We start from the raw sequence: 18,754 nt of genomic DNA, 5'->3' as shown, positions 1-18,754 counted from the left end.
GTCGTGTCCATAATAAGTATATTTACAGCAAACTCCTTCAAAACGTGATGTTTTCATGTCACTATTAGGATGCAAGATGAAAGTGCTCACATTTAGCAGCTAAAATAAATTCATATTATTTTAATTTAGTCAAGACAAACGTTCTCCCTGCTCCCTTTTGGGTGATGGAAAGGAGGCTTTGTCTGATTGTCTATCCTCAGATCTAGGAGAAGCTGTGAGGCAAATGTTCTTTGTTGAAATAAAAACAAAGAAACCGTAATATTATTAAGTATGTCCAACTGCATCCATATTCCTGACTTGTATTGCTAAGTGTGTGTAATGAATATGATGAGACAAAATAAAATCTCTTAATATATTACTTGATTAGGGCCTGACTTTTTTTTTAATTGATGGTGTCTTATTTTTGGGTGAGAACTTGTGAAGAAAATGTCACGTGACAGAATGGTTTTACCAGTGGAAGTTTTCTCAGAACATTATTGAAACAGTTCTTCCTTGATGGAGGACATAGACTAGAGAACCTTTATAATGATTACCTGCCCTCTAGTGGGTTTAAAGTGCAAACTGTATCCTAAACTATGTCAACAACATCACTATTAAAAACATAGGAAATCACAATAGCCACTGAATGAAAGGTTTAATTTATTTTTTCTGCATTAGCAGATGTTTTCTATCCTTTTTGACTAACAATGAATGACCTACTTTTTTTTTTCAAATTAACACTTATCTAAATGATCTTGTTTATAGTATATGTTACATAGTAACATATTCCAGTGTTTTTCCTCCTGTCGGCTCATCCCATGAGTTCAAGGTCACCACAGCAGGTCATTTGTCGATATGTTGATTTGGCACACTTTTTACACCGGATGCCCCGCAACCCTCCCCCAATTTCAACAGGGCTTGGACCGGCAGTGCACAGCTAGAGATGGGAGTGGGGGTTCAGTGTCTTGCCCAGAGACACTTCCACATGTGGACGACTGCCTTACCAACTGAACTACAGCAAAACATAATCCAGTAAACCTTGCTCTACTAAATTAGATATTTATCCTATACTCTTTTAAACATTCACACGTAGTCTAATAATGCGTTCTGCTATATATTTTTATATAACATAGGGGTTTATGTCAGTACTATGTGGTCTACCAATGTGTTTGCAATTTTGGGAGGGAGCTCTGAATTCCATCCAATTCAACTTTATTTCTATCATGCCAATTCACAACATAGTCACCTCATGGCATTTAATATAATAAAGTAACGTGTGTATTACATTCATTTAAATAAATGTTTGCATCAGAAGATGTTTTCTAGTGGTTATGTCTTTGTCACTGATTTCAAATGAATAAACACTGTAGTATGTCAGGGTGTTCCACTGGTGAGGGATAAACATAAATTTAAGAACCATTAAACACCACAGAAAAGGGAAAATGTCTTCACAAGGGCAAGTAAACATATAGCTGCAGAGGAAACAGTCTCCTCTTTGTATATAAGACTGGAAGCTGCCAACTATGCTCCTCTGCTGGACCACGATTATGTAATGTAAAGCTAATCAACTTAGGCAGTAAGGTCAATCTAGTAAGCTCTATTAGTATAGCTCTATTAATCCTACATACATTTGAAAACTTGATTAGTCACATTTGAGTGGTGACGCAGCAAATCAACTTACACGTATATCCAATCACTTATCAGTTTGGGTTAATATAAGCTACGAGAATCAGTGTTACAAAACACGAGTGGCTCGCTGTCATTTTCATTTCGTAAAAGTTGATCAGGGGAAACAATGTTGAAGACACCCATTCTAGAAGCAAGAAAGCAATCCATTTCAAAGTTAGGAAGTAAGCAAAAGAAGATGCAATGGGGAACAAAGGACTGTGATAAAGAAGTTAACTCTCGAAATAAAGTTTTTTAAAATGTTGAACTAACAGTTTTCAGAACTTTATTGATTACAAAAGATTCCAGGCTAAGGTTAGGAGAACAATAGAAACAGCTACATCATGCAAGAACGAAGCTTTAAGCTTCATATGTAATGGATGAAATGTTTCCCATTTCCCCTGTTAACTCAAAGTAACATAATGAGTAATGTAACGAATTACATTTTACCGAGAGTAACAAGAATTATTAATTTTGAACAGAGCAACAAGCACTATATAAAATTTTTTGAGTAATGATCCCAACACTTGTTATGGCAATTAGAAAATTCTGACCACTTGAATTCAAGTCACCTCAGAAGATAGAGTGCTGGGTGAAGAACAACTAAAAGAAGTAATTTTAATCTAAAAAGACATTTTACAAAGTGAAGAACACAGTTTTGAAGTTAAAAGAACACGTAGAAATGTAATTTTGTAGCTATTAGACTTCATATCATCACATTGTTGCCTTAACCTTTTGCGGCCTTCTGTGAGCTTGTCACTGGTCCTCACCTGCCCACACCACTCAAGGACTAGTACATATCTAAAGCCAGGAAGTGCTACAGACCTGCCAAACCACCAAGCACAGGAACAGTTTCATTCCTCGGGCCTTCACACCACAAAGTTTTTACTTTATCAGCTGCTTCACTTATTTATCATAGTGCCAGGAGTCACCATTAGCAACTCTACTCCTCATTTTGATTTGAAATAGTGTTGTGGGTGTTATTTTACCCGTAACATTTAGTTCATTTACCACTGATTAGTCTGAAGTTCAAACACATACATGCTTAATTAAGAATAATGTCATGAACCAGAATTCTCTGGTGATTGTATCACAAATTAAACCCGTTAGCACCAAAACATTTTGCCCCAAATTATGTATGTAGATTTCTTTTGAGTTCACAAATGTTTTAAAAATGTCAAACCCAGTTCTCCATAGATGATTATCATTAAAAGGTTACAGCTTTCTGATTATCAGCAGGAAGGTTTATCTCTGGAGATCAATAACACAAGTATAAATTTGAGTGTCCAGGAATCAGACAAGCAGTTGTTTACATGCTGCTTTTGGAGTCAGCATCGCTCGGGGCCATTGTTAACAAGGTAATCAGGTAAACTTAGTTTACTGACTCAGAGGAAATGTATACATGATTAAATGAAACCATTGTAATGATATAAATGCAGTGCATATGCAGTCTTTAGCTCCATGTGTAGTCATGTCATTTGGTCTGATTTCAGGGCTACAACGGGGCAAGACACAGCCAGTAGAGTCCAAGTATGTCTTTTCTGAAGAATGTCCTTAACGATTCTGTCATAATTCATCCTCCGGGTTTTTATATTATTGGGTTTCAGACACTTCCCTTCATCAGTGTCTACTTCATATTTCTATCGTCTGTCTATGTGGTTACAGTGCTGTTCAATAGTTTAGTGATTTACACAATCACATTTAATCGTTGTTTACACACTCCAAAATTTTTGGCTGTGGTTAATCTTGCAGTAATTGACGTGATTCTAAACACGTGTACTATTCCCAGTATGATAAAAATGTTCCTTCTTAAGGATAACTTTGTTCCATTCAATTCATGCCTGGTACAAATGTTTGTTTATTTTGTTTGTGTGACTTTGGAGTCATTTGCACTTGCTGTACTTGCCTATGACAGGCTGATTGCAATTGTTTTCCCTCTGCATCAGAACTCAATCAACACACTGCGAAGAATGTCTTTTATTATCGGCCTGACTTGGTGTTTTGCTTTGAGCATCAGTGCTTTTGCAGTAGGTATAATGACTCGACTGTCTTTTTGCAACTCTCTAAATGTATTCAGTTATTTCTGTGACTATGCACCTGTGTTTAGACTCGCCTGTAATGACTACACATTGCAGTGGTCCGTGGCCTCTGTGCTTACTAGTTTGCTTCTTGCGGGACCCTTTGCCTTCATTGTTCTGTCTTACATCAGCATACTGGTGACCGTGTTCAGGATGAAATCTGTAGATAGTCGAGTTAAAGCTTTGGCCACTTGTGTTGAACATCTCATTATTGTTGCTGTATTTTACATTCCTCTCATTGTCATTTTTTCTATTGAGTTTTATCTGAAAATCATTGATCCAGACCAACGGGTGCTGAGCCTGTCTCTGGCCTCTTGCATACCACCCTGTGTCAATCCTATTGTATATTCTTTGAAAACCAAAGAGATCAGAAACAGATCTATTTGGCCCTTCAAATAGAAAAATAAAAAAGAAAGACATAAAAGAAAATATTTAGAGAGACTTTAGGCCACAAATGCTTTTGCAGAGAGTGCAGCAGCAAATGACTTTTGAGTTGTACAGTTGGCACAATAACAAAACAAGATGTTGGCTTTTGTAAAAGCGAACTAATTCCTTCAAAGGAAAGTAATTGAAGTTTTCAAATCTGCACTGTTATTTTTTCTGCAGTATTTTACCTGTTTCATGGTCATTGTCAGGTGAGGACCAGGTGCAGTCTAATTTTTATGTTCCACAATGTAAAGACAGCTGATGAGGTAGCAGCAAACCTCATTTGTTAAGTATCTATAGAGGGAGGAGCATTAGAGTGATCATGCAAGCAAATACCTAAAAATAGTTTTGTCAGTAAATAACACGGAGAAGGAGCCTGAAAAAGTCAACAAGGAATGTTAAAGATTTATTCTGTAAATTTAAATCATGACTGTGAGGCTTCTAAAAAAAAGGCTTTTCAAAGAGGACAGATGGGAACAAGCAAAAATATTGGTGGAAGAATAAAAAAATGTATCTAATAATAATAATAAAGTTTATGAACTAACAATATTTCATTCGTGCATTAATGCAGAAACAATATACTAACTAAAGCTGCAATGAAGTTATATAACATCTATATTTTTATTAAAGATATTTGTCTTCTTTATGGTTGTGTCGTAAAGGGACCAGTTAAATAAATGACTATTCACAGCGGTTTTCTGATGCATTTGAAGAAACTGTAATTATCATTACTTTATTTTTACGTTATTACATATTATTATTACATTATTTCATCATGACTTATGTGTGTAGCCCTGCTAATAAAGTCAGCCATTCATCCATTATATAAAACACTTGTTCTGCTATCTGCCATTGGGATACTAGACTTGATACCAGCTGTTGTTTAAATGGTAAATGGCCACTTATATTGTGCTTTAATCCAAAGCATTATTTTACCATGACTTCAGTATGTGTGTAGCCCTGCTAATAAAATGGTCCAGGCATCTTTACAATGTTGATTACCATTCACACACACACACACACACACACACACCGATGGCAATGGCTGGTCCACCGGGGTTCAGTGTCTTGTCTTTTACATGTAGCTGGGACCGGGGATTGAACTACTGACTCTGTGGCCCGTTGACGACAGAGGGACGGCTTACCAAATGAGCTACAGTCTAAGTCATCTTAACAAAAGGTCAGCAGTCACGGCTTATAAACCCAGACAACCACACTATTACATCAAAGAGAAAACTCCACACAACCCCCCAGCTTGTTGCATTATTCCACCAACTTAAATAAAAAAAAATTTAAAAACTCTCTCTTCCAGAAAATGATTAGTTTTTTTATCAAGCTGCTAACAGTAGTAAATACATGAGTAACTGCTCAAACATAAAACCAACATATAACATTTAACATTTTAAATATAAAATTGTCACCATGCAATGTTATGAAAATTTAATATAGTTACAGCTTGCATGCAACTCAAAACGATAAAGATAAAGAAACTGAGTTCTTAAATAATATGACACATTCCACAGCCATTAAAAAAAAGACTCCTTTTTTATTTGATCTGTCTCACAGTAACTTTATAGTCTTGACTTCATTCTATAAAGTGCCTTGTTGTGAATGGGAGTTATATAAATACATAAAGGTGAATAAAAGTTGAATAAATGCAACCACAATTATGATCTTGGCAACTCATAATAAGGTAGCAGAACTTTTATACTTAATAAAAAACACTTTAATACAAAACAATACTTTTGCTTTACAACTAATTGACATTGAAAACCAGCTATTAAACTGAGCTGCTAATATGAATAGAAACATAGTTGACAATGTTCTGTATGATGTTTTGGTTAATAGTTTTAGTATAGGTACAGCTAGAAACCACTAGATGGTGCAAGCATCCAGATGGTCTATTCCATGTTTCACCTTCACCTTCAAGTGTCTGTTTGGGTTAAGACAATTTACACCAGGGGTGGGCAAATTGCAGTCCTTAAGGGGCAGTGCTCTGCCTGGTCCTCAATTTGTTCTGCCCTAACCACTGCAAATTATCTGGATAGAGTGTGTTTAGTTAATATGATACTAAAAAATGCATTTTCCAGTGCCCGGGAAAAATGTGAAATAATACATGAAATAACATAAATTAGGTATTGCATCTAGGTAAACACATACATTTGCAATCGCTTAGCGTATTCACCTTAATGGAAAACTACACCATGCAAAAAGCAATGGTCAATTACAAGCTAGAAGCTATTTTAGGAATTAAGGTAAAGGAAGTTAGGTGGTATCTTCCCCGCTTGTGATTGACTGAACACAATTGCAGGGATGCAGGGTGCAGGGATGTCTGGAAAACAAGCAGGATGCCAGTCTTCAAGGACAAATTATTCATTAGTTTGCCAGACTTGAACTTTGCAAAAACTAAAACTTTCACCCTCAGCATTGATTGTTACTAGAGGATTATATACAATTATCCAAAGACTGATATTAATGAGGGCTATAAATAAAAATTATAAGAAAAGAAGGAAAATTTTGCCAAGTAAAAAAAAAAAGTTCTGAGATGGAAACCAAAATGCAGAATCAGCAAACCTTAAGGAAAGAGAGGGAAACCTTAATGCTAAACAGATGTTGCACTGGCATGAATGTTGTAATATACTACATAAATAATTGTGTTCATGTCACTTCTAAGAATTCTTTCAAACATTTAAATCATTGCATTTGGTGTTTCTAAATAGCAGAATACAGTAAATGTAAAACCCTTATTGTGTAAATAGGTTATGTTGCTAAGCCTATGTCTTTTGCAAGTTTCCTAACAGATTTCAGCACTTCCTCTGTTTTCAAAGAATAAATGATGGGATTAAGTAAAGCCGGAATGGTGTGACTCAAAGTGGAGTTTAATATCCTGGTATTAGGGTGAATATAGGAGGTCATTACAGCTAAGTTGGTTCCCACGAGTGGAAGGAAGAAAATAGCCACAAGAATCAGGTGAGAAGTACAAGTTTTCAATGCTTTGACACGTTCCACTGATGATGCAATCCTGCTCAGTGCTACGGCGATGCAAACATATGTCAATGCTATCAATATAAATGGAATGAAAATTAGTGTAATTAGGGCAGCATATGCAATTTTGTAATTTGGAGAAAAATCATTACAAGCTAGACGGTATATTGCTCCATGATCACAGAAAAAGCTTTGTATTACTAAAGACGCACAAAAGGAGAGTTGATCAAGCAGCCCAGCCATGCACGCTATTAAAATCAATAAAACAACCCACTCAGACAGCAGTATTGCAGTAATAGCTGGTTTGGTCACAATACTGTGGTACCTCAATGGGAAGCAAATTGCTATAAATCTGTCAAAAGACATAGTGACGAGTGTCCATGACTGCAGACCTGCAAAAAACCAAACAAAGAACATGTAACTTAAACAAGCCTCATAGACAATGTATCTCCTGTCAAACAAAAATGTATCTAAGACTTTTGGGATGAGAGCAGTGCTCCCACACAAATCTGTCAAAGCCAGGCTGAACACAATCATGTATTTAGGAGTATGAAGGGAATTGACAAGGTAAATCACAGCTAGAAGGAAACTATTCCCAACAACAGTCATGATATAGACAAAACACAGGAAGACATAGAAATACTGAACATGTGGGATGTTAATAAACCCATAAAGATAGAATTCTGCAGGACGAACAAACGTCGTATTGAATATGGTAGCAGCTTTCTCTTCTGCGCCCATTATGAATACAGCATATGAAGACACACTTTACTGGTGCTGTAACAAAACTCAGTACAGACAATATCGAGCATTCACTGCCCTACAGTGAGTTGTACTGTGAAGGACCTGTCCTTTACGTCGTACCTCTTTTATTGTGAAACATGAGAAATGAAAGTACAGTAGCTGCATCACATGGTCATGAATTACATATTGATGTACTATCGTTTTATTTACTAATGTACTGAGGCGATGAAGTATAGAAACAGGACACAATTACACTATAAATAAAATTGCAATTAATGATTTATATTGTTATTAAAACTAAATATGCCTTAAGAAACAGTTTTTCAAATCTATCTGCAGTGGGCAGTTTAAAAACATAAAAATGGTCTTTAATTTGATTAGGGTCTTTCAGACACACTGGCCTGACATGTTTGTGAAAATAGGAGCAATAATATTTTGACCGAAATCCTAAATTCAGAATCCTAAACTGCTCACTTTGCGTATATTTAACATAATGATAAGTCATACTTTATGATTCTCATGGGGAAATTTTGTTGGTCAGCTGCAGATTGATCATGCTGCTAATTTTGGAGTTTCAGTGAATTTTCCAAGGGTGCTTCAACTTGTGGTGAGAACGAACCAAGTTCTGAACCACCAACCCTGAGATTCATGATGGATGTTTATTCATCCGAGCTTAGCATGATAGCATGATAGCATTTGCAAATTAGCACTTAACACGGAGAGCCGAGACTGGTGGGAATGCAATTAGTTTAAAAGATACTTAGTCATAAACGATAGTACTGGGCAATATTGACCTAAACCTTTGAGGCCAGAGATTTCAGTGAATCTTAAAATTACAGTTTGAAACAAAAAATACTGGAAGACTAACATGAGACTCTAGAGCAGTCGTCTGTTCTCTGCCTCTTTCTGCTCTGAAACAGTTTTGCTTTTCTGTTCACACGCCGCCACGCTCTGCACAGCCTTTCAGGTAGTCCTAGTTATTAAATTGCTACAAATAAGAATCCTACTACTCAAAAAAGAAAATCATTGCATTTCTCTGATTGGTCAGTATTAAGTATAATCATTATTTTAAATTTCAGCAGAACCATTATGATGGGGCAAGGAACAAATCCAGACTATAAAGTACTGGACCACAGTTTTGAAATACACAGTTTGTTTTTGTTTGTTATGTTTTCTGTCACATTATTGGTCAAAATATTTCTTTCTTAGTGAAATACTTGAAAATCTGTACGTAAAGAAACTTTCCAGCATGTTCCAACTTTAAATATAATTGTTTTTTAAAGGAAAGTACAGTAATGGTAAATGGTCTCCACTTATATAGCGCTTTTCTACCTATTGGCACTCAAAGTGCTTTACACGGCTTCTTATTCACCCATTCACACTCACAATCACACACACTCACACACCGATGGGGGAGCTGCTATGCAGCTGACCAACACTCACCGGGAGCAACTAAGTTGGGGTTCAGTGTTTTGCTCAAGGACACTTCCACATGTGACCGGAGGAGACGGGGATTGAACCTACAACCGGGAGATTGGTGGACAACTGCTCTACCTACCCAACCGATTTGTAATGCTTTGTACACTAGTAACAGGTGCAGGGTAGATTTACAGAAAAATATTTAAGGTATTTAAGGTTTGAGGTCAGAACTTTGAATACATTAAAAAAGATCCAAGAAGACTTTTTCTTTGTTTAAACCACACTCTTTTTATTTTGATACAGATGATGCACTGCGGAAAAGAGGTTTAAAAACCAGTGGCACCAAATGACTTTATGTCATTGCTTTTTTGGGGAAACAAAATAGTTTGTGCAACATTTGAGAGGGTCAGGGACCCAACAAATTATATCAGAGAGTTCAAAAGTGAGCAGTGCTGTCATAAGACTGTCCAATCTCTTACACTCAGAATTCTTTGGATAATAAAACAACCAAAAAAATCTATATTTAGAGGTGTTTCGTTGCTCAGAAATCCAAAAATAAATAGCTTGCAAATTTCATCAACCGACATTTTATTCACAATAGAACATAAACAACATATCAGATCTTGAAAGAGATATTTTACCATTTCATGGAAAATATTAGCTCATTTTTAATTTGATGGCAGCAACACATCTCAAAAAGTTGGAAAAGGGGCAACAAAAGGCTGGAAAAGTAATTGTAATTGCAAATCAAAAACAGATGGAGGAGCATTTAAAAATTAAGTTAATTAATTGTCAACAGATCAGTAACATGACTGGGTATAAAAGGAGAATTTCAGAAAGGCAGAATGTAAAGATGGGCAGAGGTTCATCTTTACATTACGTTCATCAAATCATTGCAATCTGTTTTTATTTCCGTTTACACATCCTCCCAAACTTTTGTGGAATCGAGGTTGTACTTTCACTGTGTCACTGTAGCCTCTTATAAAAAACAAACAAAATTGTGCAATCACACAATAATATAATGTAATATTTTGTTAATTTCAATTTAGTTATATTTAGTTATTTATAATCTTTTTTATTTAGCTGAAAATGTTATTTATCCATAAAATTGGTATCTTAATCAGTCACCAGTCCCAAATCAGTGTATTGCAACTTTACAACATTATATTTATAGTATTTTCAATACAGCATTGATGATAATATCAACTTTTTGCAAAGTTTATGTTGCCAAGTCTGTTTTTTTTGCATAGTCTCCTCATAGAGTTCAGCACTTCCTCTGTCTTTAAAGAGTAAATGATAGGATTAAGCAAAGCTGGTATGATGTGTGTCAAAGAAGAGTTAACTATCCTGGCATTAGGGTGGATGTAGGATGTCAACACAGCTAAGTTGGTGCCCATGAGTGGTAGGAAGAAAACAGCCACAAGAATCAGATGAGAAGTGCAGGTTTTCAGTGCTTTAAGTCGTTCCTCACCTGATGCAATTCTGCTCAGTGCTATGGCGATACAAACATATGTTAGCACTATCAATATGAAAGGAACACAGATGATCATAACTACGACGACATATACCATTACATTGTTTAAAAATGTGTCATTACAGGCCAGTCGAAACACTGGTCCATGATCACAGAAAAAGCTTTGTATCACCAAAGAGCCACAGAAGGAGAGACGATCCAGGAGGCCAATAGCAAGTGCAAAGAGACTCAATAAAACAACCCAAGCAAACAGAAGCATTGCAGCAATAACTGGTTTGGTTACTATACTATTGTACCTTAAAGGGAAGCAGATGGCTATAAATCTGTCAAAAGACATAGTGACAAGTGTCCATGACTGCAGACCTCCAAAGAACCAAACAAAGAACATGTAAGTTAAACACGCTTCATAAATAATTTCTCTCCTGTCAAACAAAAAAGTGTCTAAGACTTTTGGGATGAGAGCAGTGCTCCCACACAAATCTGTCAAAGCCAGGTTGAACACAATCATGTATTTAGGAGTATGAAGGGAATTGACAAGGTAGATCACAGACAGAACAATGCCATTTCCAAGAACAGTCAGGACATAGACAAAACATAGGAAGATATAGTAATACTTCACGTTAGGGATGTTAATAAACCCATTAATATAGAATTTTGCAGGGCGAACAAATGTGGAATTCAATATGGTAGAAGCTTTCTCTTCTGGGCCCATGATTAAAAAAAGGTTGATGAATAGAACTTTAAATTATCTCATGTCAGACAACACTAAGTGTTCAGTTCTTTAAAGTCAGTTGCTCAAAGACACGTCATTTATAGTTCATCCATGTCATTGTGGGACAGGACATATGCATGTTACCTGTACCAGACCTGAGGGACAGGATGTAAGTTAGACAGGGGGGACTGTGGGTTAATGCATAGGAGACAGGAATAAGTGTTTTGTCAAGGCCAGCGCTTGTTATTTTATTTTCTCACTTACATCATCGCATGACACAAGGTTAAACATTAACTTAATCTCACTACTGCAAAGCATTTGTAAGAATAGAGACAGTAACAAATGCTGAGAAACATTAAGATACTCACTTCCCAAAGATTTTAACAGTTTTCTACTTTTTTAAGCACTAAAATACATCTGAGAAAATTATGGATGAGCAAAAATCCAAAACTAAAGTTTAAATAATATTGGTTTAGTAGTTAACAAGGATATTGTTGTCCATCTGTTTTTCACCATGGTTATTCCACACATGTTGAAGAAAAATACTGAATACTTTTTTAAAGGACCTATAATTACTGCACAGTTACCAGTGCTGCTCAGGAGGCTTCCATCACTTTTCTCCAGGTTAAGATAAATGTTGGAGCACATTTGCATTGAAGCATATATGAAAATATTGCATTCTTTAACTTTAATAGGATGAATATGTTTAAAAGTTCATGTCAAGCCTTTCCAAATCTAAATATTTCATTCACACCTGGAGAGAGTCATAGGAAGAATTAAGGAAGGATGCTGTGACTGTTGTGGTTTTTGTACCACACCTTCTTTTGTACCTCCATCTAACCCTGTCCTTTGCATCCTCTTCTCTCACACCAACTAACTTCATGTCCTCTCTCACTACATCCATAAATCTCCTCTTTGGTCTTCCTCTAGACCTCCTGCCTGGCAGCTCCAACATCAGCATCCTTCTACCGATATATTCACCATCTCTCCTCTGAACATGTTCAAACAACCTCAATCTGGCCTCTCTGACTTTATCTCAAAAACATCTAACATGAGCTGTCCCTCTGATGTACTCATTCCTGATCCTGTCTATTCTCCTCACCCCCAAAGAGAAATTCAACATCTTAAGCTCTGCTACCTCCAGCGCTGACTCCTGTCTTTTGTTCAGAGCCACTGTCATTGGGGGAGGCACTGGGTTTGCCTCTTTTCTGCCATTATTATATTATCTGTAGCTGTTAGTCTTCTTTTCCATATTTTCAACACAAATTCGTATACAGTGTGTGCATGTTTAGTCATTGTGTAGGGATTTAGTGGTTGAAAATTAGTATATCCATTGTTTACAGTATAACATGGATAGCAGCAATGTAGCAGTAAGTATGATGTCTGCTGTTAACAAGTGTGATGACTGAGCAAATAAACTTTTCCAGGTTCTCAAAGTTTTAGAAAACTTCAAAGCTGGAAACTTGAAAGACGGTGCTTGTGGATATGATGAGGACAGACAGCCTGGGGGCCTCCTCCTGAAATCAACTGCCATCCCCACAGCTTTGAGTGTGTTCCGCTCCAGGTTGTTTTGACTGCACCACAGTGCCAGCTCTTCATCTACAGCCTTAATCAGGACAAAGCTCTGTAGCAGATTAATGAGCCTCAACAACAGGGAAACAAAGTGTTTCTCAGGGGCGAGATCTCAAATTTTTGAATGTATGGGTCAATTTTTCAATAGCATTATTAACCTTTGGAACAGTAGGTGGATTTAATACTAGTTAATCATTATTTATTTTAAATTACATTAATTTCATTTTAATATAATTGCTTTACTTGATCTCTGTCACCAAAAGAAAAAAAAAGGCAAATTACTGGATATGTGTGTATATATAGAAACATGACTAATAGTGGATCTATTCAGTTCAAATGATGTCCATGAGATAAATAAAGAATAAATTTACTATATGGAAACCTGCTGGTACAGATTATTATTGATTTACTTCTTAAAGGTCTGCTCTCACTCATTATTTTTTTAATATTACCAGTGTTACAAATGAGACATGACTGTGTTGTGCATTTGATATTTTGATATATGTATTTAAACTTTTGTTAATATATTTTAAATATCTAGATCCTAATTTTGAAGCACTGCAAAAAGAAATAAGATAATGTTTTAACATGTTTTATTAAAAAAAATGTTTAGTCCAATGACTGATTTAATTGGTTTAATTATGTAAAACCGACCAATATATTTCAACACCAAAACACACTAAATAGCAAGACACCACAGAATACTTACATACAAAGGTAAACATCTACTTACTTAGTAGTTAGTAGTGTATAAAACAAATCACAAAACAGAGTGATATTATTTTGCCACTTTTTTTCCTCGTCAATACAGCAGTGATAATGAATCAACTTTTGCGATGAGCCTGTTTCTAAGCCTAATGTTTTTGCACAGTTTTCTGATAGAGTTCAGCACCTCCTCAGTCTTTAGAGAGTAAATGATGGGATTGAGCAGAGATGGCAAAGTATTTGCTAAAGTAGAGTTAACTATTCTGGCATTAGGGTGGATGTAGGAGGTCAATGCAGCTAAGTTTGTTCCCACAAGTGGTAGAAAGAAAATGGCCACAAGAATCAAGTGAGAAGTGCAAGTTTTCAGTGCTTTCAGTCGTTCCACTCCTAATGCAATCCTGCTCAGTGCTATGACAATACAAACATATGTTAGTGCTATTAATATAAGAGGAATAAAAACAACTGAAGTTAAGAGAACATATGCCATTATAGTATTTATGGTTGTATCATTACAGGCCAGACGGTACACTGCTCCATGATCACAGTAAAAGCTTTGTATCATCAAAGAACTACAGAAAGAGAGGCGATTAATTAAGCCAACAGTAGCTGCTGTTACACTGAATAAAAACATCCAGACAAACAGCAGCAGTGCAGCAACAATTGGTTTAGTCACAATACTGTGGTACCTCAAAGGAAAACAAATGGCAATAAATCTGTCAAAAGCCATAGCGACAAGTGATAAGGACTGTCCACCCCCAAAGAAGAAAACAAAGAACATGGAACTTAAACAAGCTTCATAGACAATTTCTCTCCTGTCAAACAAAAATGTTTCTAAGACTTTTGGGATGAGAGCAGTGCTCCCACACAAATCTGTCAAAGCCAGGTTGAAAACAATCATGTATTTAGGAGTATGAAGAGTCTTGACTAGGTAGATAACTAACAGGAGAAAAACATTTCCAAAAACAGTCACGACGTAGATGAAACCCAAGAAAACATAGTAATACTGAGCATGTGGGATGTTTGAAAGCCCACTGAGATAAAATTTTGCAGGACGAACAAATGTGTCATTAAATACGGTAGAAGCTTTATCATCTGCACCCATTGTGAATATCTGTTTACCTAGAAATAAAATAAGAAAATATTTAATGGATGACACAGCTCACTGATGGCAGATGACGTATTCAAATTCACATCAGACAACATCAAGTGTTCAGGTAACTAAAGTGAGTGATACTGTGAGAGATGTTTGATTTATACTGTATCATTACACTGACACAGTAGACATGGTCATGTGTTTAATAATTTGATAATGACATATCTAACTGTTTTAACATGCATATCACTGATGAGCTGATGAAATTGTTCAGATTAACTACTGCCTCAATGAAATATTTATTATTAGAAATTTGGTAATGATGACAAATGACTTGAATAATAATGCATAATTGCAACAACAGAGTATATCATTTTTGAAATATACTATATAAATGCTAAATTAAAGAAATTTACATTCACATTATACAAGTCAAGATCCAACGAATTGTAAGACAGAAAAGACTTAACTACTAAAATTATTAGAAACATTTGTCTAATCGACAGCTGGGATTGATAAGATAATTAATGGAGATATTTGTTCAGTCTACTTTCAGATGTAAATATATTTCAGGATAGTGAAAGAGTTTTTGGCTAGAAATGCTCTGATTTTGTACTTTATATGGTTCAGTCATCACTTAGGCCGCAGATAATGTAGGCATATTGGAAACCACTTTTTCCCACTAAGATTATTTCTTAAGCCTGATGAAATTCCGTACATGCAATTTAAAATGGGAAATCGATGCAAATGATGCTTGTTCCAGTCTCTGACTTAACTGTGAAAACCGATGGATTTTGAGACCACAAACTGTAAATACAAGTCAACGATTGAGGCAAATGCAACAAAATGGCAGACACTGAGGTGACATGAATAATGACATCACATTAAAAAAAAAGTCTTTGCACAGGAAAGTTCATTTTTTCTTGCAACTGAGGAAACAATCTCCCAGATAAAGATAACTTTGTTTCATAAGAACTAAACATTTGGACACCGAATTTATGAACTTATAGTTTTTTATTATTTAGGATCTACATGAAAAGACGTCCATCTGAGCCATCACATGAAAGTGTAGCAAACAAGCACGTTATCCTCATCGTAGGGCACCAGAATAGTAATGACATATTCAATCTTTAAAACAGGTAATAATTGAAAAACTAGAGCAAATCAAACAGTCACATATCAAAGGCAGTGAATTCTCCACGTAACTGTCTTCTGTCACCAAAGGATTAAACAACACTTCACTGGATTTATATAAATTTATATTTATATGTCTAATAACTACAAAAGCAGCAGGAAAAGTCTTTTACTGGGAGTTTGACCTCAGTTGGTTGGTCCTTGGCTTTTATTTTCTGTCCTGATCCATCTTTTTTCCCCCCACTTCCTTAGTGCAGTAGTTTATATTCCTCCCACTGTGGATTTTATTGTGTTTTTTTTAACAAGTATCGTAACAAACTAAATTGCCTTATTTTAAATATTTGATGGCCTGGGTTCAGTGTCTTTCCTAAATGTCATTATGTGAACCAAGACTATCTGCATTACATTGCACATCATTGCAGTTAACTACATGCAGTTCTTTTTATCTAGACGTCAAATTTAGGGGACTTTGGTCGACATATGTGTCGGCTGCTGGTCAAATTTAACTCTGCTGCTGCCATTTCCACTGAATGGCTGAGCTGTGTGTTGCCAAGCAACGAGATGCTTTTGGTGTGAAGTCACTGATAAAGTCTTGTAACTCTGCTAACCCTGGTTTGGTTCCGTAGAGACACCAATATGCAGGCCAACTACACTACATCTGTATGCTCTATGATAAATGGTCTACACTTATACGTCTGTAGACCATATACGTATAGTTTATACATGTTGTCTATATGCACATCTGGAAATAGTCCTAATGATTAAATATGATGGGATTGAGAAAAGATGGTAAGTTGTGCATCAAGTTAGAGTTGATGATCCTAGCTTTGGAAAAGGTTGTAAAGGAGCAGTACAGAGAAACCTGGAATTTTCTGCCTGTTCAAGTCGTTTTAGATTCTGACCAAAATTATCTAACCGTAAAAGTCAGATATATGAATATGTGACTGGTGGTTTTAAACATGATCTACAGTCTCTGTAAGACTTAATGTAAATATATAATTTGCTATGCTACTTTTAAACACTGCTTTACCTGTTTACACTGTTTTACCTCACACATACTTTAAATCTTTGCATATTGCAAATGAATTCCTGTCCTCTAAACAATAATTGGTTGACCAATCTTTATTTTTATTTTTCTGACAAGCTTTTGTGTGTCTGCTGTGTTTTCTGTACCTTGGTCATATGCTCAGCATCTAAGTGATTTAATGAAGCCCCTCAAACCAATCAGCCTGCATGTAAAAAAACCAAAGAGAGATATGTCTGTGCTGCAAAACTTAACAAACAAATAGATAAAAACAATCTGAGGCGGACGGTAAGCAGGCAAAAGATTGTTGTCAAAAACTAATCTGTGTACTGTAACAATAAAATACAATAAATTACAACATAACCCATCTTAACTACAAATACACTTATAGGAAATATTTAATAAAATGTTACAATAAATTCATAATATTGATATAATAGACGCTTTTAACTTTTTTAATAAATAGGTGAGAGTGATATCAAGGTCACGTTTCTGAATGAGGTTATGTTTCTAAGCCTATTGTTTCTGCAGAGTTTCCTAATAGACTTCAGCACTTCCTCTGTCTGTAAAGAGTAAATAATAGGATTGAGCAAAGGTGGTATGGTGTGTGTCAAAGTAGAGTTGATAATCCTGGCATTAGGGTGGATGTAGGAAGTCCATACAGCTAGGTTTGTGCCTAAAAATGGAAGAAAGAAAATAACCACAAGAATCAGGTGAGAAGTGCAAGTTTTTAGTGCTTTCAGTCGTTCTACTCCTGATGCAATCCTGCTCAGTGCTATGCCAATACAAACATATGTTAGTGCGATCAATAAAAGAGGCATGAAGACTATTGCTATAACAGCAACATATGACATTATGCTATGTAAAGATCTATCATTACAGGCCAGATGATACACTGGTCCATGATCACAGAAAAAGCTTTGTATCACCAGGGATCCACAGAAAGAGAGACGGTCAATTAAGCCAACAGCAGCTGCTGTTATACTCAATAAAAACACCCACATGAACAGCAGCAGCGAAGCAACAGTTGGTTTAGTCACAATACTGTGGTACCTCAAAGGAAAACAAATGGCAATAAATCTGTCAAAAGCCAAAGCGACAAGTGTCACTGACTGTACACCTCCAAAGAAGAAAACAAAGAACATGTAACTTAAACAAGCCTCATAGACAATTTCTCTCCTGTCAAACAAAAATGTGTCTAAGACTTTTGGGATGAGAGCAGTGCTCCCAAACAAATCTGTCAAAGCCAGGTTGAACACAATCATGTATTTAGGAGTATGAAGGGAATTGACCAGGTAAATCACAGCCAGAAGGAAACTATTCCCAACAACAGTCATTATGTAGATGAAACACAGGAAGACATAGTAATACTGAGCATGAGGGATATTTGAAAACCCAGTTAAGTAGAATTTTACAGGGCGAACAAATGTGTCATTAAACGTGGAAGAAGCTTTATTATCTGCACCCATCATGAATATTTGTCTCCCTAGATGTGAAAAAATAAAATAACACAATATAGAATCAAGGATGACACAGGTCTGTGATAGTAACTATTGTGTCCACTTACCTAGATGGGTCCTACTGTGAGAGACATTTATACTGTGTTCCTTACATGTTGGGACAACAATTATGGTCACGTGGTCAAAAATGTTAAGCTTTTCTTCTCCCATGTTACCTGTTGGCAAAATGTGTCAGCATTTCCCTTCCTTTCTATTAATGAGTTGGAGCCTGTGTTCTGACTTTG

General features: G+C 35.9%; 5 protein-coding genes across 5 annotated transcripts; 1 reads left to right on the top strand and 4 right to left on the bottom strand.

The window, feature by feature from the left end:
* Positions 1-3,176: 3,176 nt before the first annotated feature.
* Positions 3,177-4,121, top strand: LOC137108212 (olfactory receptor 1M1-like). The gene has a single exon (XM_067492575.1). It carries the CDS (start codon positions 3,177-3,179, stop codon positions 4,119-4,121), a length of 945 nt encoding a protein of 314 aa, XP_067348676.1.
* Positions 4,122-6,908: 2,787 nt separating this feature from the next.
* Positions 6,909-7,874, bottom strand: LOC137107966 (olfactory receptor 1J1-like). Its single transcript, XM_067492169.1, has one exon. It carries the CDS (start codon positions 7,872-7,874, stop codon positions 6,909-6,911), a length of 966 nt encoding a protein of 321 aa, XP_067348270.1.
* Positions 7,875-10,498: 2,624 nt separating this feature from the next.
* On the bottom strand, positions 10,499-11,482 carry LOC137108211 (olfactory receptor 1-like). The gene has a single exon (XM_067492574.1). The coding sequence runs from the start codon at positions 11,480-11,482 to the stop codon at positions 10,499-10,501; it is 984 nt and encodes a 327-aa protein (XP_067348675.1).
* Positions 11,483-13,856: 2,374 nt separating this feature from the next.
* On the bottom strand, positions 13,857-14,861 carry LOC137108210 (olfactory receptor 1496-like). Its single transcript, XM_067492573.1, has one exon. It carries the CDS (start codon positions 14,859-14,861, stop codon positions 13,857-13,859), a length of 1,005 nt encoding a protein of 334 aa, XP_067348674.1.
* A 2,604-nt stretch (positions 14,862-17,465) lies between these two features.
* LOC137108209 (olfactory receptor 51F2-like) lies at positions 17,466-18,482 on the bottom strand. The gene has a single exon (XM_067492572.1). It carries the CDS (start codon positions 18,480-18,482, stop codon positions 17,466-17,468), a length of 1,017 nt encoding a protein of 338 aa, XP_067348673.1.
* Positions 18,483-18,754: the final 272 nt, after the last annotated feature.

The sequence above is a fragment of the Channa argus genome, chromosome 22 (assembly GCF_033026475.1).
Source record: "Channa argus isolate prfri chromosome 22, Channa argus male v1.0, whole genome shotgun sequence".
NCBI classification, from domain to species: Eukaryota; Metazoa; Chordata; class Actinopteri; order Anabantiformes; family Channidae; genus Channa; species Channa argus.
The sequence above is the reverse complement of the archived record's forward strand: the minus strand, read 5'-3'. Positions and strand labels throughout refer to the sequence as shown.

What these genes read in the sequence shown, in the direction of transcription:
- LOC137108212 (XM_067492575.1), top strand. Translation starts at nt 3,177, where the DNA reads ATGTCTTTTCTGAAGAATGTCCTTAACGATTCTGTCATAATTCATCCT.
- LOC137107966 (XM_067492169.1), bottom strand. Translation starts at nt 7,874, where the DNA reads ATGGGCGCAGAAGAGAAAGCTGCTACCATATTCAATACGACGTTTGTT.
- LOC137108211 (XM_067492574.1), bottom strand. Translation starts at nt 11,482, where the DNA reads ATGGGCCCAGAAGAGAAAGCTTCTACCATATTGAATTCCACATTTGTT.
- LOC137108210 (XM_067492573.1), bottom strand. Translation starts at nt 14,861, where the DNA reads ATGGGTGCAGATGATAAAGCTTCTACCGTATTTAATGACACATTTGTT.
- LOC137108209 (XM_067492572.1), bottom strand. Translation starts at nt 18,482, where the DNA reads ATGATGGGTGCAGATAATAAAGCTTCTTCCACGTTTAATGACACATTT.